This window comes from Sceloporus occidentalis, unplaced genomic scaffold (assembly GCF_023333645.1).
Source record: "Sceloporus occidentalis isolate IW3139 unplaced genomic scaffold, rSceOcc1.0.p SCAF_31, whole genome shotgun sequence".
Lineage (NCBI taxonomy): Eukaryota > Metazoa > Chordata > Lepidosauria > Squamata > Phrynosomatidae > Sceloporus > Sceloporus occidentalis.
In genome coordinates, this window is record NW_028317011.1 from 11981655 (window position 1) to 12000537 (window position 18883).

At 37.1% G+C, this 18883-nt stretch overlaps 1 protein-coding gene across 1 annotated transcript in view; it reads right to left on the bottom strand.

Annotated features, from left to right (window-relative positions):
• Positions 1-12746: 12746 nt before the first annotated feature.
• The window catches only part of LOC149298839 (platelet glycoprotein 4-like), a 44819-nt gene continuing 38682 nt past the window's right edge, over positions 12747-18883 (bottom strand). Inside the window, exons 17-23 of the mRNA XM_089487203.1 lie at positions 15945-16037; positions 14886-14903; positions 14441-14465; positions 13954-14037; positions 13565-13595; positions 13167-13218; positions 12747-12756 (exon numbers count right to left, since the gene is read on the bottom strand). Of these exons, the coding sequence (XP_089343329.1) occupies positions 12747-12756; positions 13167-13218; positions 13565-13595; positions 13954-14037; positions 14441-14465; positions 14886-14903; positions 15945-16037 (313 nt within the window). The remainder of the gene's footprint in view (positions 12757-13166; positions 13219-13564; positions 13596-13953; positions 14038-14440; positions 14466-14885; positions 14904-15944; positions 16038-18883) is intronic.

Sequence of the window (18883 nt, forward strand, 5' to 3'; positions counted from 1 at the left end):
ATTACAACGTATTGGGCTTTTCCTGGAATTCCTTCCTTTTCTGTGCAAGCAACCTTTGGAAACACATACACAAAATGTTGGAACATTTGTATCCACAGCATCTAACTAGCAGCTGATGCTGAACACTCCTTTTAAAATAGAAGTCCTGTAAAATTCCATGCATGACTGTCTAGTAGCCAAAAGATTTGCCAGTTAATTTCTTCACGATTCTACCATTTTCCTTTTATTGCAGTAGCTTTCTTCACTTGAACTTAATATTCTATCTTATTTATTAGATTTTTTTATTAATATGTACTTGGGAGTAATGAACTCAATGACAATTTTGTGTCTGTAAATTGCTCATATTCTTTCATGGGTCTGTTTACAGTTTTCTTCAGTTAAAAGGTACTATCTTAAAAAAGGAAAGTACCTGAAATTCAAGCTTAAGCATTGAATGACATAAATAGAAGGTGGTGGATTATGTGCAGGTAGAAGGCCAGATGGAAAGTTAGAAAATGCTTAAGAAATCACATGGTCTTATAATAGAGGCGTTAGTGCAGTTGGAGACTATCCAAACAATGACAGCAGTAGCAAAAGACTTTTATGGACAATGTGGATTTGTGTTTTATTTGTATATAGGGATACAGAATGTGAAGAAAGTGTGCTGAATCCCTTTGCCAATGGCTAAATGTCATGTGATGTCGCACAATATGTCATATAATAACAGTGACCATATCCTAGAATGATGCTCAGAAAACAAAAATGTACCATTCTAAAATTTAGTATAATGCGTCCGTATCTGGCCCCTGTGCTTGTTGCTGAAATTATCAGAATTGTAGTTTGGTGCTGGAGCACTACTCACCACAAGAACTGCCATGGAAGAAAGAAAAAGAATGAAGGTGGATGTAATGATGGATCCAATACTCCGGAAAGATGTCATTATGAGCTCAGTTCCTCAGTGAAAATTCCATTAAGGCACTGGTACATCTGACACTACATTAAATACTTTAAATATACATGTAATAATTAAACAAATAGCATGTAAATTCATTCATTATGACTTTACCTTCTGATGAGCCAGAAAAGAAGAAAGGAATGTTTTCTCTTTCCTTTTCTTCTTTACAGGGTCTTACTGTGTATGTTAAGGTACAAAACAAGTATCCAAAATGTTATATGTTAAGCTGTAGCTAGCAGATCCAAGTGTATTTATATCCAGTATCGCAGACAGGGGGAGCCTTGTGTTTTTTTGGCTTTTTATGTAAAAGTATGTTTCTGTTACATGTGTAACCCATATATCACTGTCTGGAGTTTATAATGGGCTTCTTTGTATAGCACTGCAGTGCTTGACAGTAATGCTTGTGTTCCTTTTCCTGGTGATAGAAACATGAGAAATAGTGAACTTTTTAGTGTTGATTCAGATTGGCTTAGTAATAATTTTAAAGTAACTGTTCTTAAGCAAACTTGCTTTTTTATAAAGCATCAATCCAGAAATACTACAAGAATCTACTGGTACAAACAAATATTAGACACAACCCTAAGATAAATAGAAAGGAAGGCTGATCCTGCATCTTTTAAGAAAACAAAGTAAAACATGGTCATGTTCCCCACTAGGTAATATAATCCGTTATGTAAAACAATATTTGTACCTAAGACCTGGAATCCCAGAACGCATCTAATAAGTAAATATCCATAATCTAGAGAATATGGAGACGTTTAGTACATTTACTACTGAAATGCCTTAGGGCATAATCCAAAGAAAATGCTATACTATCTACAGATTTGTAAAAAAGGCAAGTAAAAATTAACCTTTATTGCTTATGGTTTAAATAGGGTGGCTCAACATACCGTATTGGCTCGGATATAGGCCGCCCCCGTATATAGGCCGCATCCTAAAAGTTTGGTGCTTTTTTAAAGAAAAAGTTTTTTTTCTTTAAAAAAGCACCAAAAAAACATGCTGCCACTGTCGTCCTCCCCCCCCCTGAGATATGCTGTCACTGTCCTCCTCCTCCCCCCCCGAGATATGCTGCCACTCTGCCCCCCCCCGACTTACCAGAGCAGACTCCCGGGTGTCTTGCGGGGCCGGCGGGGGTCGTCTACGCAATATGCGTATACAACTTCCGGTGCCGGCACAATTGTAAACGCGTATTGCGTAGATGTCCCCCGCCGGCCCCGCAAGATACCCGGGAGTCTGCTCTGGTAAGTCTTGGGGGCAGAGGTAAAATGCATCGTGCGGACGGTCACCGGCTGCGGCGATGCGGATAAACAACCTCCGCAGCCGGTGATCGTCCGCACGATGCGCTTAGACAACCTCCCATGCCGACACCCCCCCCCCCATGGAAAGTGCTGGGGGGGATCTGTATCCTAACCCCGCTGCCTGCCCGGCGCTAGACCCCGAATATAGGCCGCACCCCCACTTTAAAGACTTAAAGTGGGGGGGGAAAGTGCGGCCTATATTCGAGCCAATACGGTATATGATCCGGGCCATTTGCTAAATATTGAAGCTTACAACCAATGCTTAAACCAACGGTTTAAGTGATTGTTCCTATAGGACGTATTAAGATGGTTCTGCTGAAAATGAGTATGCCTGTTTGTCTAACTCAGGCACAAGGGTTGTTGTACACATTTACTTTTGATAATAACATACATAATACAAAAGAAGTAATACATGTCAGAAAATTGTTAAATAAGCACTGAATCAACTAACCATTGAGCAAACTAATATCAGGTCTCTAATACCCCAATTCTACCAGGGCATAGTGTAGCATACATAAATGCCTTCTTAATTTCATCTATCACTATAGATGAAAAGATTGTTTTAATCAATCCGTATGGAACATTTTTGCTTATGGAATACTGGTTAACTTAAAATGTTTAGTTTATTTGTTTTTGCTATTTAATTTCTTATTGCAAGGTTTTACAATACTGTATATGTATATGTATATGTATATTTTTTTTTTTTGAGACCCCTAACATTACGTCTCCTTAATGCGGAAAATTATACTTGTTATATTTCATTTAAAAGATTGCTAATAGTAAATAGTTTTTTCATTTACTAGTGATGTCTGGCATATCTGTCCCATCATTTTGTATATAGATTTGACGGAACAATAAAAATGGTGTATAGCTGTTAGCATGATGAAGCTGTTACTACAGTGAATATGAATACGTTTACAAAACATACAAAAGTGGACAAGATATGATATCAATTGCCTTGTGAAATAAAATTATTTCAAACAAAAATGTGTTTTAAGCAGCATGCCTGAAAATTTACATTTAATGATAGAATAATATGTATATGTTTTTTTTTTATGTATTGGTATTTTCCATGACTCCTGTATTTTTTTTCTGATTTATACAAAAGCGAATTTTGTCAGTAATATAATTTGGTCATCTTTACTGTTGTAAAATCGCACAGTTTATGGCTCCTCTTTCTGGAGTAGCTCTATATTATAGCCAAAATAAAATGCAAGCATTTCAGTTTTAAATTAAACATGTGTTATATATAAGCAGGGCCGGAGTGGGGATGATGAGGGGACCCTAGGGCTTTAAGGGTGGCAACAGTACATTACGTTTTTTTGCTCACATAGCAAGTGGCCGGGCATATCCAGCCAATGGCCACACGCTAATCTGTGGCTCAAGCGGCAGGATGGGTGAGTATGGGCTGCCATTTGCCCAGTGTGCCAGATGGCCCGTCCAGGTCTGTATATGAGTGTGTATTATCTAGATTGTAAGCTTGTTTGAGCAGGGCCCTCCTCACCTGTCTGTCTGTCTCTCTGTAAGTCAATTTGTTGTTACATACTACTTGTTATGTCCTGTCTACCCATTGTACAGCGCTACAGAGTTTGATGGCGCTATATAAAACAATAAATAATATTACACTCAAGATTCTACTGTATTACATATCATACGCAACAACTTATTACATACTATCTAAGCACATTTCTAATATGTGGCACCGGCGGTCAGTGGAAGCTCCTATAGATAATTTCCATGTTCATGTCTGCCACATTACTGAAAGCAAGGGAAAGAATGTTACGGACTAAGGCAAAGATTGGTACCTAATGGACAGAGGTCCACATTCTTTAATTAGACAGCCAGATAAAGAAAGTCATCTACAAAACCTTGTGTGAATGATTAATTACATCTGCTTTAAAATAATCTGCAAACAGATTAAAAAAATTGCTAAATATAAAGCAATTCATTCAATGTCACAGTGTTCCAAATGTCCATTTTGTAATATTATTATTTAACCACCGAAGTATGCTTAATACACGTCCTACATATGTACATATTGTGCCTGCTTAACCTATGGGCAAACAAATCTTTGCCAATGATGGTATCCGGTTTGCAGGCTATAGCAAAACCACAGTGTATACATGTATAGAGCATGAGCAGATGAAATATGCAGTGAAGAGCAGAAAAGTGTAACTTAAAAATCTTAGAAATGATGCATTGATTATCTTGCAAGTCTGCTTTGATTTCTAGTCCAGGAACCCTGCCAAAAATAGTATGGATGGCAGGCTTGCTTAAAGCTGCTTGACACTTACTAGATTTACTGAAAAACAGTATAATTACTGTCTGGAAAGAAATGACTCGATTTTAGCAGCTGCCCTTGAACAGCATACAAAGTCTTGGTTACTATCAGGGATTGCTCTACCATACAGCCAAACTAGGCAGCTCCCTAATGTGCCGAGCTCATAACAGCTGCCATCCCCAGGTTATTTCCTATGCTAGCGAGCAAGTCCATGCAGGAGCGGGTGCACTGGCCCAGATCACCTAGCGGTTTAGAAATCCTAAGGCCAGCTTGGGCCACATTCACATAAAACTTATACGGCAACATTGATATTTATTATATTTAAGCATTAGTGTCATAAAAAGCAAATAATACCGTGAAATGCAGGTCAGAGTTCTAGTTCATCATAGTCAAATAATTAGCCACTGCCTCTTTGATATTATTATTATTATTATCTTTTATTTATGTAGTGCCAACAGTTTACGCAGCGCTTAATACAATACATAAATTCAAGGGGTATGCCAAGAGGAGAATTGACAGACTAAGACAAAACGATACGTTAAGTGGAGGGAGCCCTGCTCCCAAGCTTACAATCTTGACGGATAAGTCTTTATTCCATTCCTCTGCGATAGTGTCAATGGATTCTAGCCAAGATTTACTAGACAAAGTCCATGCTAAATAGCCATTGTTCTCCCCTATTTGTCCTACTTTTTGTGAATAGTTTTCTCAATAGGCTGTCAAGAGACCTGTCCTAGAAAAGGTGATAAAAAGCAGGAATTCAGGACGATACTGGCCACATTAGTTCTTTAGGATGTTACCGGACACCATGTAGCAGCCCAAAACGTTCTAAAGCGTGTTTGAGGTTTTCCTTTATTAATCATTGGAAATCTACAGTCTTAGTAGACACTGCTGGTTTTTAGTAAAGAAAAGGATTATACTGTATATCACAAGGATTAGTATCTCAAAATCAGATATGGCGAAAAGCACCATATATATTACACCATTGAATGTTTGTGCTGGAAATACTGTTTACTAAAACAATAAGCATCCTTGATGTGCAGCCAAAATGATGTAACTGACTTGAGCGCACCACAAGCGGACGCGTCGGTTTTACACGGAACTTGCTTTATCTCCAAGAAAAACATAAAATAGACTTTGTACTGAAGTCAGTCGACTGCGGGGAGTGAACACTAATATAAACAGAACATCTGACTGAGAGAAAAGTGCATTTATAGCATGTATACGCATCGCAGGCCTTTGGTTTGCTGTTATTGAAAGAGTGGTTAGTAAAAGGAAGTCAGTAACCGCACAGGAGAAATGTTTATTACAGGTTAGCGACACTCTGCGTGAGTATGGGTTCGTCCCATGTGAAACATAGAAAACACATAGAATAACACGGCCTGAGATTTTGTGGACATTTTACTGTTGCTGTCAAACAGGAAGTATTAAGTTCCACATGAGTGAAATTAATTGCTCCTTTCAAACATGAGCCAGATGTTGACGTACAATCATAGACCACATGCTTCCTGCCAACCTAAACATACTCACTGCCCATAATTTCGAGCCTAAAAGTACTAAGGCCGAGGCACTGAGTTTTTGGGGCGGTAGTGGTGGTTTTTGTTTCCGTGCATTTATTTTTCTCTTCTAGTTATTAGTCTTAATAACCAATGTATTCCAGAATCGGGGCCAGATTAACAGCGGAGCACAAAGGACAATTGTTGCACCAATTGTTCCAGGGTCCCGGTGTTCCGATGCGTCCGTGCGTCTTGCCTGTCCCGCAAACCAGTAACCGAATCGGGCGCCGCGACGCGCAGCAAGCATTCTTCCTCACGGAAACTGCGCGCACTGAACTGACGTCACTTCCTGGCGAAGAGTAGCAGTGAGGGAGGATAGTTGGAGCGCGTAACGGACCCGATCAGATTGCCGAGCTGTAAATAAGTGATAGAAAGGAAATGAAGGACGCGGCAAGTACTCTGTGTATATCTGTATATCTTTTTATATGTATGTATGTATGTATGTATGTATGTATGTATGTATGTATGTATGTATGTATGTAGGGGGGGGGTCCTCGCTAAAGGCAGGAAGTCCAAGGAAGGGACCCTTCATGTGTAATTTCTCCAGGGCCCCTATCTCTCTAATCCAGCGTGGTCCACAATATTGATGGCTTCGTCTGGATCTCACACAGGAACACTCTGCACAATAAGGAAAGACTAAGACATCTGAATTGATAGAACTAATATGTGATATACTATATACGTTTTTATTACATTGAACTACTCTAAACAATATATAATTGCAGTAAAATAGAGCGATGTTATAATATAAGCATCAATATGATTACATATATGATATATATATATATATATATATATATATATATATATATATATAATCAAGCAAAGTAATCACACGGAAAGAGAAGCAGTTATAAATTGAGTAGCCTGTTGGAAAAGAAAGTCATGATGTATGATATTTTAAATCCTGAATTTCACTCTGGAAAAGTTGAGAAATTTTTGATGCTCAGATAAGACAATCCATGAAATGTTCCTCCTGTAATTTATGGCAATGGTTCAGAAATAAAAATAAGTAATTAGAATGGGACTTGGGACTCTAGACCTTAAGCCGTGACATAAGGTGGCGGTGTTAACATACATATACACACACATCACACACACACCACAGGCACTAATACCTGCCCAGCTGGTGCCTTTAACATTGCTGTCTTTACAGTAGAGAATATAGGAACCAGCTGCCCTGGGCTTGGGTACTCCACAGTAACTTTCCTTGTGTAACTTCAGCTTCCCTCTGTCAGTGCTAATTAAATTTTATCTAGAAAATTAGGTTACCACATCAGTCATCTCTTCCAGGTCACATTGCAGACCAACACATATATATTGTTGGGTGAATAGATTAATAAATTGGAATCAATTAGTTATACATCCTACAGTGCCCCAGTGACATTAACTCTCATTAAACCATATATAGTTGACAAAGTGGGGTCAAAGCGCCTGATTAATGTGTGCCTATGTAATATATTCAACTTCTTCTATGTTTCAAGATATGGAGGAAGCACGATTTCTCTCATGACATCATACACTCTCAGGATATAAGTACTGTTTGAATGTAACTATAAGTGGTTCTATTCAGTACAGATCAGTACGTGAATGTTTCCGCAGAAATACCTGAAAAAATATATATGTGTACATTTTGGTGAAATATCATACATATCGTCCCTGTGATACGCCATATGATGTGTGTGTATGTTTGTACACATAAGGTAATTTCCTGGGAACTTTTAACATAATTATTTAGTTTTTGCTACTTGGTGTGGCATCTATTGTGAATCATGATGTGTGTGTCCCCTTCCTTCAAGCACTATTGTAAAGCTGCTCAACTACAATCATGAATGTTTTGGCATTATACGGAAATATCTTTGAACAAATTAGAAGTACCGAGTTTATCACTCTGTGTTTTACAATTTTAGCAAGACATAAACTGTGGAAATAATTCACCTTGAAACAATGATGAGTTAACCATTAAGGACCAGGCTGTTTTTTTATTTTTTGTACCCTTTGGGGCCGAGGCCGTTTTAATACTTTTGCGGTGCTTGTGTTTAGCTGTAATTTTCTTCTCTCTCATATACTAAACCCACACAAGTTATATATTGGGGTTTTTCAGCACAAGAAGGGCTTTCTTCAGATACGATTTCCTTAATTTCCTATAAAATATAATAATAAAATATTATTTACGCCATACTCCATAAAATCAAATATTTTTGAAAACTAGACACCTCAAGGTATTTCAAATGCTGGCATTTTAACCCTTTCCATGCACTAATTCTACTACCATCCTGTGTTAAATTTCGTGGTAGTAATTTATTTTGTGTTTTTTTATCACACAAATTGTAATTCAGGTATTTTGGGGCGGATTTTCAGTGTCGCTGACTCCTTTAATTTAGAAGATGATCGTTTTAAGCGCTTTTAAATCAGGTGTCCGACCCAGGGAGGTGTACACGGGCCCCTGCTGTTGATCACAGTGTTGCTGAATGTCTCAACATTGATTCATTACAGCAACACCATTTAAGTGTTTAAATGCCATGAAATGCCATTAACAGTAGTTAACTGACTGTTTTTGCCTGACGTGTCTTGCATGTCATTGGTCATTAGGGAGTTAATGTATTTATTATTACTGTAACAATATAAAAGTGACGTGACAACTACAACAGTGCCATCTAGTGGTAATTTAACTCTTCGACACTCCAGTTTGCCACAATATCATACTTTACATGTGTTCAATGAATACTCAAATGTCCTGCTTTCTAAAATTTAATGATAATAATTCTTATGTTTAAGTAAATGTGTGATTATATAGTATGTACATAATGATTATTTATTATTAACATATAAACATTAGATTACACAGGAGCTGGGTGATTACAAGATTATTATTATTTATATAGCACGCATCATATTCTGCAGCAGTGTGCAATGGTAAACTGGATATAAGAAATAGTCAATGAAATAACAATTTGGACTTAAAGAAAGCAAAGGTGAGGATGATTCTTCTCAGACAAGCATACAGTCTAGAAGATGATAACATCTTATAACATAATACGAGACATATGGGGTAGAAGGGGTCCATCTTCTCTTTCAGTCTGAAGGTATTGAGACAGAAAATGAGGACCTGCTTGGATAAGCATTATTTAATTTGATGATGTATCCTTGAATCCTCTCTGCGGGAGAATTGTTAAAGAGACCTGTGAACTGGACAGGTTTTTAACACGCTATCCTTGTGTCATTTTAGCTGCTTGGCTAAAAATCATGAATGCCCACATTGAAACACTAAAATTTTACATTATTATCATGTGCAGAAGTCAGTAGCCTGGCGATCCCAGACATATCTATAGCCTAATATGTAAATGTAAATATTATCACTAGCATACAACATATTTATATCACATATAATAGGAAACTGTGCGCTTTATTTACAAAGAGAACAGTCCTGAAACAATGGTGAAGCATTTACCAGGAACATTCTACTGGTTTCCAAGGGCATTGTTCCACATTTTGAGCCCCATGAAGGCTCTTGATAAATACAGTCATATGTGAATCATGTGTGCTACAAATATAAATATTAAATGTTCCTTTGCTGTTATAAAATGTACTAAGAAAACAATTAAGCAAACCTTAGTTAAAAATAAGCTTCCTTTAGCCAGTCCCTGTGACATCCTGCTTTCTACTTTCTCTTACCAACACTATAGATCCCAGCAGCATCCATATACACTGTCACTTCTGAGAACGAAGATCCAACAGCATGCTATGGGCATTGCCACCAGTCCAGTATACTGTCTTCCTTGGCTGGGAAAAGTATGTTTATTCGTCACAGCGTATATAACATGCTCTTTCTGTGTTTTTCTCAATGGGACTACTGGAATACGATGTTATAGACTAGCACTAAGTTGAAAGGACAGTGTCCCATTAGATAGGTGTGATGAGAGAAAGCAGGATGATCACTGATACATAAGTAAATCTGTTCTTTTTTATTTTATTTACATAGGTCACCATGTATTTCCCTACATCATGCTTTATGGCATATAACGTCATTGTCTGTCACCAAAGAATAAAACATTGCATCCAGTGCTATATTATGATATGAATGGTATTAGAGATTGTTAGAGCTCTTGTTTATATTTTATCGAATGACTATGTACCACTGGAGCCAGATGCATACCTCCCAACTGTGCTGGATTTTATGAAACAGTCCTGATTTTCAAGCACTGTTCTCTGGTCTCCCCGTACTAGCCAAGGGTGGTGAAAAAGCAACATAGTTCCGTGCTATTTAAGCAGGGTGACTAGAAACTACTCCCTAACGCTCAGGGTTTTGCAGGGCAAGAAAGTACGGACTTGCAAGGGCTGACATCGTGAATCTATGTTTTCCTGTGGGGGCATGAAAAAAGCGGGGTAATGCACGTTACGTGACCCCACTTGGCACCTCATGAAAACTCAGAACTGGATGATTCTCCTTATGATGTCATGGTGACATCACTGGGTTTTTTTATTTTAAAATGTTATTACATTTGAATTTTTTTAAACTATATTTAAATTTTTTATGTTTTTTTTTATTTTACTGATCACAGGGGTGTACAGCCTGCGGCCCTCCAGCTGCTGCTGGACTACATCTCCCATACTTCTCTGCCAGGCCGTTAGCTGAAAGAGCATTATGGGAGATGTAGTCCTGCAGCAGCTGGAGGGCCACAGGTTGGACACCCTTGACATAGTGATTAGTGAGTTGGGCTCCATTGACCTGCATGGTTGCCTGGAGATACCTTCTGGAAACTCTACAGGTGTCTCTCCTAGAAGCGATCAAACTTGACCCCTAATTTAGCAGTTTAGGAGGTGATCATTGATCTTTTTTTTAGCTGTCGGGTGCCGCCACAATATGGTGCATACAAATGCTCCGAGGAGCCCTTACATTTTTTTTTGGGTGTTGCTGAATGCCTTGATGTTGAAGCATTGCAGCAACACCAGCTGAGCAAATGCTCGTTTAACTCCATGAAGTGCCAGGTGTGTCAATTGTCATTAAGGTGCCTGGCACGTTAATTGTTGTCAAGGAATTAAACCTCTCTCTAATTCTGAACATTTTCTGTTTTGCTTCTTTCAGGTTTCAGTTATGAAAACAGACAATTTGGCAATACATCAGCTTGCTTCTTACTCGTGTCATTAGGATACCAGGTAATGCTGCTGATATCTATGTTAATAGTTTTATGATGAAAATAAGTGTAAAATTGATTTTTCAAACTTGGCTGTAACAAATTTTGCCTTTGCTGTTCCAATATTTACGAGAGATTGTCCTTTTTCGGTCCTGCTTGTGTAAACAACATAACTTCCTTGCTGTATGTAACACATATGTTGCTATATTCACAAATCTTCAAGAGTGACCGAGTCTTGTAAGTGTTCTTCTCTTAGCACTACTGTTATCTGTGCCTTTACTTGGGCATTAACAGTATTGATCAGCCTTCTGGCGTTCATTTTTGTGTTGAATATAAGAATATAATTTAAAAACTATATAGAATAATGGCTAGGTAGGATGTCATCTCCAGTTGACTACAGGCCATGTTTGGCCCAATATTTTTCCTACAAATGGTTTTGTGCTATCAACACAATCTTTATGTAACTAGTTTGCCTGTTCTAAAAAGTTCACTTTCAATTTATTATATTATATTCTATCGATCTTAAAATTTATACAGATGTAATGAGCAAAGGCATCAGATGGTGGAATTAACTATACTCAACTTTGTATAAGCGTTAGGAAGCATTAGTGAAGAGGTTTGTACTAACCTAAAATCACGGGGTCCTAAGGAGGAATCTTGCCCTGAGATTCTTTATGTTTAAAGATGACCCCACATGTATCACGTGCTTGTTTGTGAGGTCACATAATCTTGAAGATTTTTCTGAGGCTAGTATTCCATCCCACAAAATTGTATTTCTTGTGTGGATGAATTTTTGGCTTTGCCTCCAAAATAATATAGCAATGATACAGCTCATGTGACAGTGTCCTTTCTGAAAAAACTATTGCTTACAAATATGCCCCAGATTTATATAGATTATTGATTATGCTTATTAATAGATTTTGGTAGTTAATTTTTACATCGTCATCACTATCTGATATCGCACTCTCGTTTTATAGGGCGAATCTGGAAAACATGATTCTTTTTCCCCATATACAGTGTTATATGAACTTAATTTCTTTCAATGTAGTCCTTGTGTTCTTCTACTGAAGAAATTGTTGGCTTCTACTTGTGAACATAAGTAAATAGCCCAGCGCAAGTTTTCCGGCATGTGATATGAATGGCTGCTTTAATGTTTTATATTGAGACATATTATTTTTATTTATGGCTACTGAATGTCAAACTTCTCATTGATGGGTGCTGCCCAGGTTGACCAAAAGGATAATGTGAAACCAATCTCATGGCGTCAGAATGTAAACTTATCAGAATATCAATGTTGATTTAAAAGTTATTATTCTTCCTTTATATCCTTTAATATTTTGTAAATGTATGTTCAGGCAGATCAGAAACAGTTTCCCTTTGTGAGAAAAACCAATCTTTGACCAGATTTGAACAAATCTGAGCAGTTCTCCTTGCTCACCTTATATATAATGCGGGAAGCATAACATTTTAAAGTTTTTTTTTTTTAATAATATAACAAACTGATTTCCTAAACATCACACGTATTAACTGAGAAGCTGCTTCGCTTTAAATGCTCCTGCGGAAAAAAAAAGAGAGAATCAGTAAAATGTTCCTCTGTGTGTGTGAGCATTGATGTGTAAATGTGTGTGAGAAGTAGGTGTTAACATGATTGTGTATGCTGTTATTGTCATTGAGTATGTATATGTGTGTTGGCATGAATGTGTAAGTCTGTGCAGATGTGAGTGTGTATACAAATATGTGCCGGTGTGTTGGTACGTTTCCTATTTGAGGAGAGGGGGGCTAAGGGACCAATGAAGTGGGTGCCAAAAATAGGATCCACTCCACGTGCCAAATACTATAAAATAATAGTGTGTGTGTGTGTGTGTATATATATATATATATATCACACATACATATATTAGGGATGGCAGACATTACTAACATAAACAAATTGTGGAATGACATTTAAATAACGAGTTTATTTACCTCATGAATCCATAAATGTAGTAGCTAAAGATTGTTGGCCGCTGGTGGTTTACTAAAAATAAATGATGAAAAAGTTAATAAGAATAATTATGCAACATAATAGTTTTCAGTTCTGTTAGCAGCTTATTTCAACATCTATCTCTCTACATATCTACATATATTGTGGCCCCAACCATTAACAACAACGCAATTGTGTACATGCATTTTACTGAATGCATTTGTGTCAGTGTCCCCATGGCAGTGCTGTTTAACTGAAATAATTATTTCCATGTGAAATTATCGTAGTAATCGGCCACTTATTGCAGATATTAGAAGATAAGAAGAGTGTCCGGTTACACCTGGTTACTTTACAACTTGTGTAACAATTTGTAACAAACTATTCTGTATCGGATACTTACCGTCCCACAAGAAATCTGTTAATTCTTCCTTCTACAATAAAATTAAGAAATTTAGAGAAAACGTATTAAGTTTATGTTCTTGATTCTCTAACACAGCCTGAAACCTAACAGAAAAAAGAGTATCAATCGGCCAATTTAGACTGCCCATTTTTCTTCATCTAAACACTCAAATGTTTATCAGTTGTTGGTCTTGTCTTAGATTAAAGGTAGCTTTGTGCCCATCCCATGCATGTTTAAGTTCTTCAACTTATCTACCATATTCTCGAAAGAAAAAAGTATTTACATTACTTCTTAGCTTCTGACTCTATATCCCCGTCCCCAACGCTGTGTCCAGCAAGTTCCTAATTGTATTTGTTGTATTGTAAACGTAATTATATAATGTATCTTACCATGTCTTTCAGATTTTCCTTCCTTTGATTGATCTTATTGACATATTCTGCACTGTAATCAAATACAAACACTGAGATATGTTTCTGCAATTTAATACATATGAAACATGGGTGATATATTTCTATCTACTTACATTTCTTCTTGCGACTTGAAATCTGTGGGAAAACACATGTAGAATTATAAAAAGGGTGAGAGAGAGACCCTAAATGTTTAATCTGAGCTGAGAATACATGTTTAACCCGAACAGTAAAATCATATTAACAATATTAAAATAACATGAAAAAAACATAATAATAGGGGCAAAAGGATGTTGGTCTTGCAAGCTAGCAATCTATTCTATCATACAATACCATATATTCTTTTTGGATCTGCTAATAGATGAGCATTATAATTGTTCAGGTAAAGGCCAGTGACTTCTGTATATTCAGTGAGGTCCAACGTTGCCCATACAAACAGTTAAGGTAGCACATGGGAGACTATACTTACGCTTCTTAATTTTTTTGGTCTTAATCTGTGGAAAAAGAATGAGAAATAGAAAGGAAATTATTAGAATTAAATATAATTTAATATCTGTGAAGAAATATGTTGTCATTTTTTTGTCAGGGCATAGGAGTTTATTTTCCTAGTAGAAACATTAACTGCTTTAGTAATTAGACACATACCACTGAAAATGGAAATGGCTAAACGGTATAGGGAGTATGAAACAAATATTAAATAGATGTTTCAATGAAGCATAGGGCTCTGCCATTATCATCTGCCTAAGATATTTGCTGATTAGCGCCTTACATATGAATTGTGGGGGCCAATATCTGGAGGTAAGCGGTCTAGTTAAATACACAATGCAGCAGATCCAGTGTACACCGATCTTATTGTATCAGTAACCCCAATCAAAGAAACAGAAGATTATTAATAGTTTAATATAAAAAATTACCTGAATATATTCTCTAACCTGCATGGAAAAAAGAAAAACATATAGATGTCAGTTCTGGACTGTAGCTTTTTTTATTTCTAATTTAAACCCTTATAGCATTGTTTCCAACCATAAGTGAGTCCCACCTACACATCCCGATTTATCTCAGGTTATTGTATCCATCCCTTTCCTGGAGCAGAGTTGGGTTAGAAGAGTTGGGTTTGTTACCCTGTTGCTAGCAAGTGCGCACACACTTGTAAATGTTCCACACACTCATATTACCAATATACACAACCCCAAACACATATTTCCATTAAAAAGAGTGAGATTGGTCTTATCTTACCATTTCACGTAAACCACGTAAAATAAAATGTTCTGCCATTTTCCAAACCTGTAAATAATAATGTCTCATTAGAAATATCAACAATAAAACAGCCCTATTTTCGCAAGGTTATCAATCTCCTAAAGTAGACCTTGTAAGTGTGTAAGTTCCCCCCCAACAAACCCAGTTACTCCATTAGAAAGCAGAGCACCTCAGATAACGATATACAGTACAGCACAATGTACTATTAATCATCTCTGCTGGTAATAAAGTTCATTACACCTTGTTTGCGTGGTCCTTTGGGTACAAGACTTTGGGTCAGAAACTTAACCCTAGTTATATAATGTATTTCCAAAGGAACATCAGTTTAGCTAACATCAATCACCATATATATGTCCTACCTGGAAACCTAGCCAAATAAAAGTACAATGAAGTTCTTTAGCATATTTTTGGGTACACTATATCCAAAACGTTGTAATATATTCTACTAAATGTTCCTGCAGTTGTGTTTGTTTTCCGAAGGAACCTACATAGTTGCATGTCTGTCTTTCATATGTTATCCTTCTGGCTTTATAATTAAACACATCCACTGATATAATTTAGGAATTCCGCACATTGCCCCACACTTTTGTTTTTAATTTGTCAGGTTGGTGGCTTCATCCACTCACCAAATGTCCGCAAAGCGAAGAATGGATCAGATAAGCAACAAATAACACCTGCTGGAGTCAAAGTGACTGGAGTCAAAGTGAGAAACTAACCGCAGAGCCTTTAGAACATGAACTACATCACAATGCTCCGCGTTGACAACCACCAAATGTTTACCATCCAAGAAGTAGCTAGCAATGTCTGGCCTGCCATATTATATAGTGATATAGGAGCTAATTTTTCATAAAGTTTGAATAATATTCAGTCCAATCACATGTGATATACAAAACAGATTCACACAAATATTCATACAATGCTACTGTATCAATACAAAATATAATACCCAAAGAGATCAATAATTGTGGGGTTTTAGGAGGTCTTTATTATGGAAGGACAATTATTATGAGGATGTTATGACATACATTAATCTAGAAGTCAGATTTTTTTAATATTTTACAAATGGTTTTCATTAGATTTGAACATGAATAATACTAGACAAAACATATTTGACTCCTTACTCTCCTGTTACTGCAGTCCTTTAAGGGAGAGCTTTGCATAAATAAAGTCATAAAATGGGACCAGCTTTTAGCACAAAATAAGCCATTTTTAGTCTTATTCTGCCACTGACTACAGAAGAGAAGAAATAACTCATAGGTTTTGCAGGACAAGAAAGTACAAACTGGCAAGGGCTGCCCTTGAGAATGTGACCCCCTATGCTTTCCTGCGGGGCCCCGGTGAAGTGGGGTAATGCACATTACGTGACCCCACTGGGCACCCTACTGTCTCCATGAGGAGGAGGAGGGAGGGAGAGTAATTTATGTGTTTGTGTAAATATATATATATAGATAGATATAGATATAGAGCCATCTATAGCTGGAATGTGGATATCTGCAATGGATAAAAGCCTGCATAGAGCAGTACAGCAACGATACTTAGCAGCATAAACAGAGAAAGGTGGCCTAAATGGGCTCTCACCTTGCCTGGAGCCCATAGCCTGGCTCCAGGTGTAAACAGCACTGTGCTGACTTAGTGCAGCACTCGCGTATCGGTGACTGGGGAGAGGACATTTGAGTATTAATTTTAACACTGAGTTTTAATAATATATTTATGTTGTGTATGAATATTAAATATACCTTTAGGCTACAAGCTGTGCATTTTATACTCACCTACCCCATCCATTGCTTTGCTGTCCAAACTGTTTACCCTAAAGGGGGAGTCAGCACAGTGCTGTTTACACCTGGAGCCAGGCTACGGGCTACGGGCTCCAGGCTACGGGCTCCAGGCAAGGTGAGAGCCCATTTGGGCCACATTTTCTGTTTATGCTGCTAAATATCGTTGCTGTACTGCTCTATGCAGGCTTTTATCCATTGCAGATATCCACATTCCAGCTATAGATGGATGTCGTATTCTTATATCACACTAGGCGACATAGATTGGTGTCAGTAGTATTGACTCCAAAGAATATCCTTTTAACCCTACAAGGGTGAATCCTGATTTTACGCTCCACTCAGTGATGGTGGGTCGCACCACCATTACCTTTGTTTATACTATTGTTATTGTGGGATAGTGGGATTCCCATAGGGTTTTGTAGTGTAGTGTGTGCTTTTACCTATTGTTTTTACCTGTGTGTGTGTGTTTATGTATATATATACATACACAAATAAGCGCTCCATAAATTGTTGGCGCTATATAAAATATATATATACATACATATATATATAGTGCTAGATGCAGTGTTTATATACTGTATATATAGTGCTAGTATCACTATGTGTGTATACTGTAGTGTCAGTGTGTGTGTAAATGTATAGTGCCATAACCAGTTTGTCTACTGTGTTTTAGTGTCAGATAATGCGTATATTTTTGTTTATGTATAGTGTTAGCCAGTGCATGTGTGTGTGTGTGTATGTTGTTAGATGGTGTGTGCATGTAAAAGTGTTGCGTTAATGTGTGTGGGGTGTTGTGTATGTTATAGTATGTATGTCAGCATATAGTGTTCAAGTGTGTGTATTAGGGTATGGTGTTAGTATGTGTGTACATGAGTGTAGCATGTTAGTGTGTGTGTTACTCTAAGGTGTTAGTGTTTGTAGGCATAAGATGTGTGTTAGTGTATGGCACTAACTCATTTGATTTAATCAAGACGTGTATCCTTAATAAAGGCACTGTCATCAGAATATAGATATTTTGTCGGAGATGGAAACATAACGCAAGCAAATCCTTTTTATCACATTTGATATTGCATGTTTGTGTGTTCTGTTTCAGAGTTTGCCTTGAGTTTAACATGTAAGTTATTTTTCCTTGAACAAACTTAATCGTTTTTTTTTTCCCTTGAAGAATAATATTCAATATAATAAGTTAGCTGACTGATTTTAATAATCTCCACTATTATGGCCATTACCTGTAATGGCATTTAAAAATGTTTTTTAATCTCCTTTAGTATTGTCTACAGATTATCCTTGGAATATTGGGACATCTGATCCACACAGGGCGAGTGTGTGGTACCCTTTGGCTGGTATGTAAGAGGGCCAGATCCTTACATATAATATGCACATATAGCTGTATTAAATATTTTGCTTTGTAGTAATTCATTGGAGCAGAGAGAGTATTTATTTTTCCATTTTAGAAATTAGAATAACATTTCATTTTATATTTACATCAAGTGATTAAAATTAAACACATTGTTTAATCATCTTTCATTTGGTACCTTTGTATGGCCATACATGGATAACCCAGGATTACCCAGATAAGAAATACGCCCAGTTCCTGACACTTGTTTTACTTGTCTTCATCTCCATCTTATTTTCCCCCTATTTTGGTTAGTCTGTTCTTATGCCCTATCTTGAACGTCCACTCCAATTTACCCCATCAAACCATTCATTTTTTTAATTAGACACCCCTTGGGTATTTGAAATGCTTTTACTTTAACTCTTTCCATGTCAAGATTTTTGGGAACATACCGTGCTAATTTTAGCACTTGTTCATGATAAAAAACGTTATTTTACTCTTTTTGGACTTTTTTTTTTTTACATTTTGCTGGAACTGGATGGTTCCT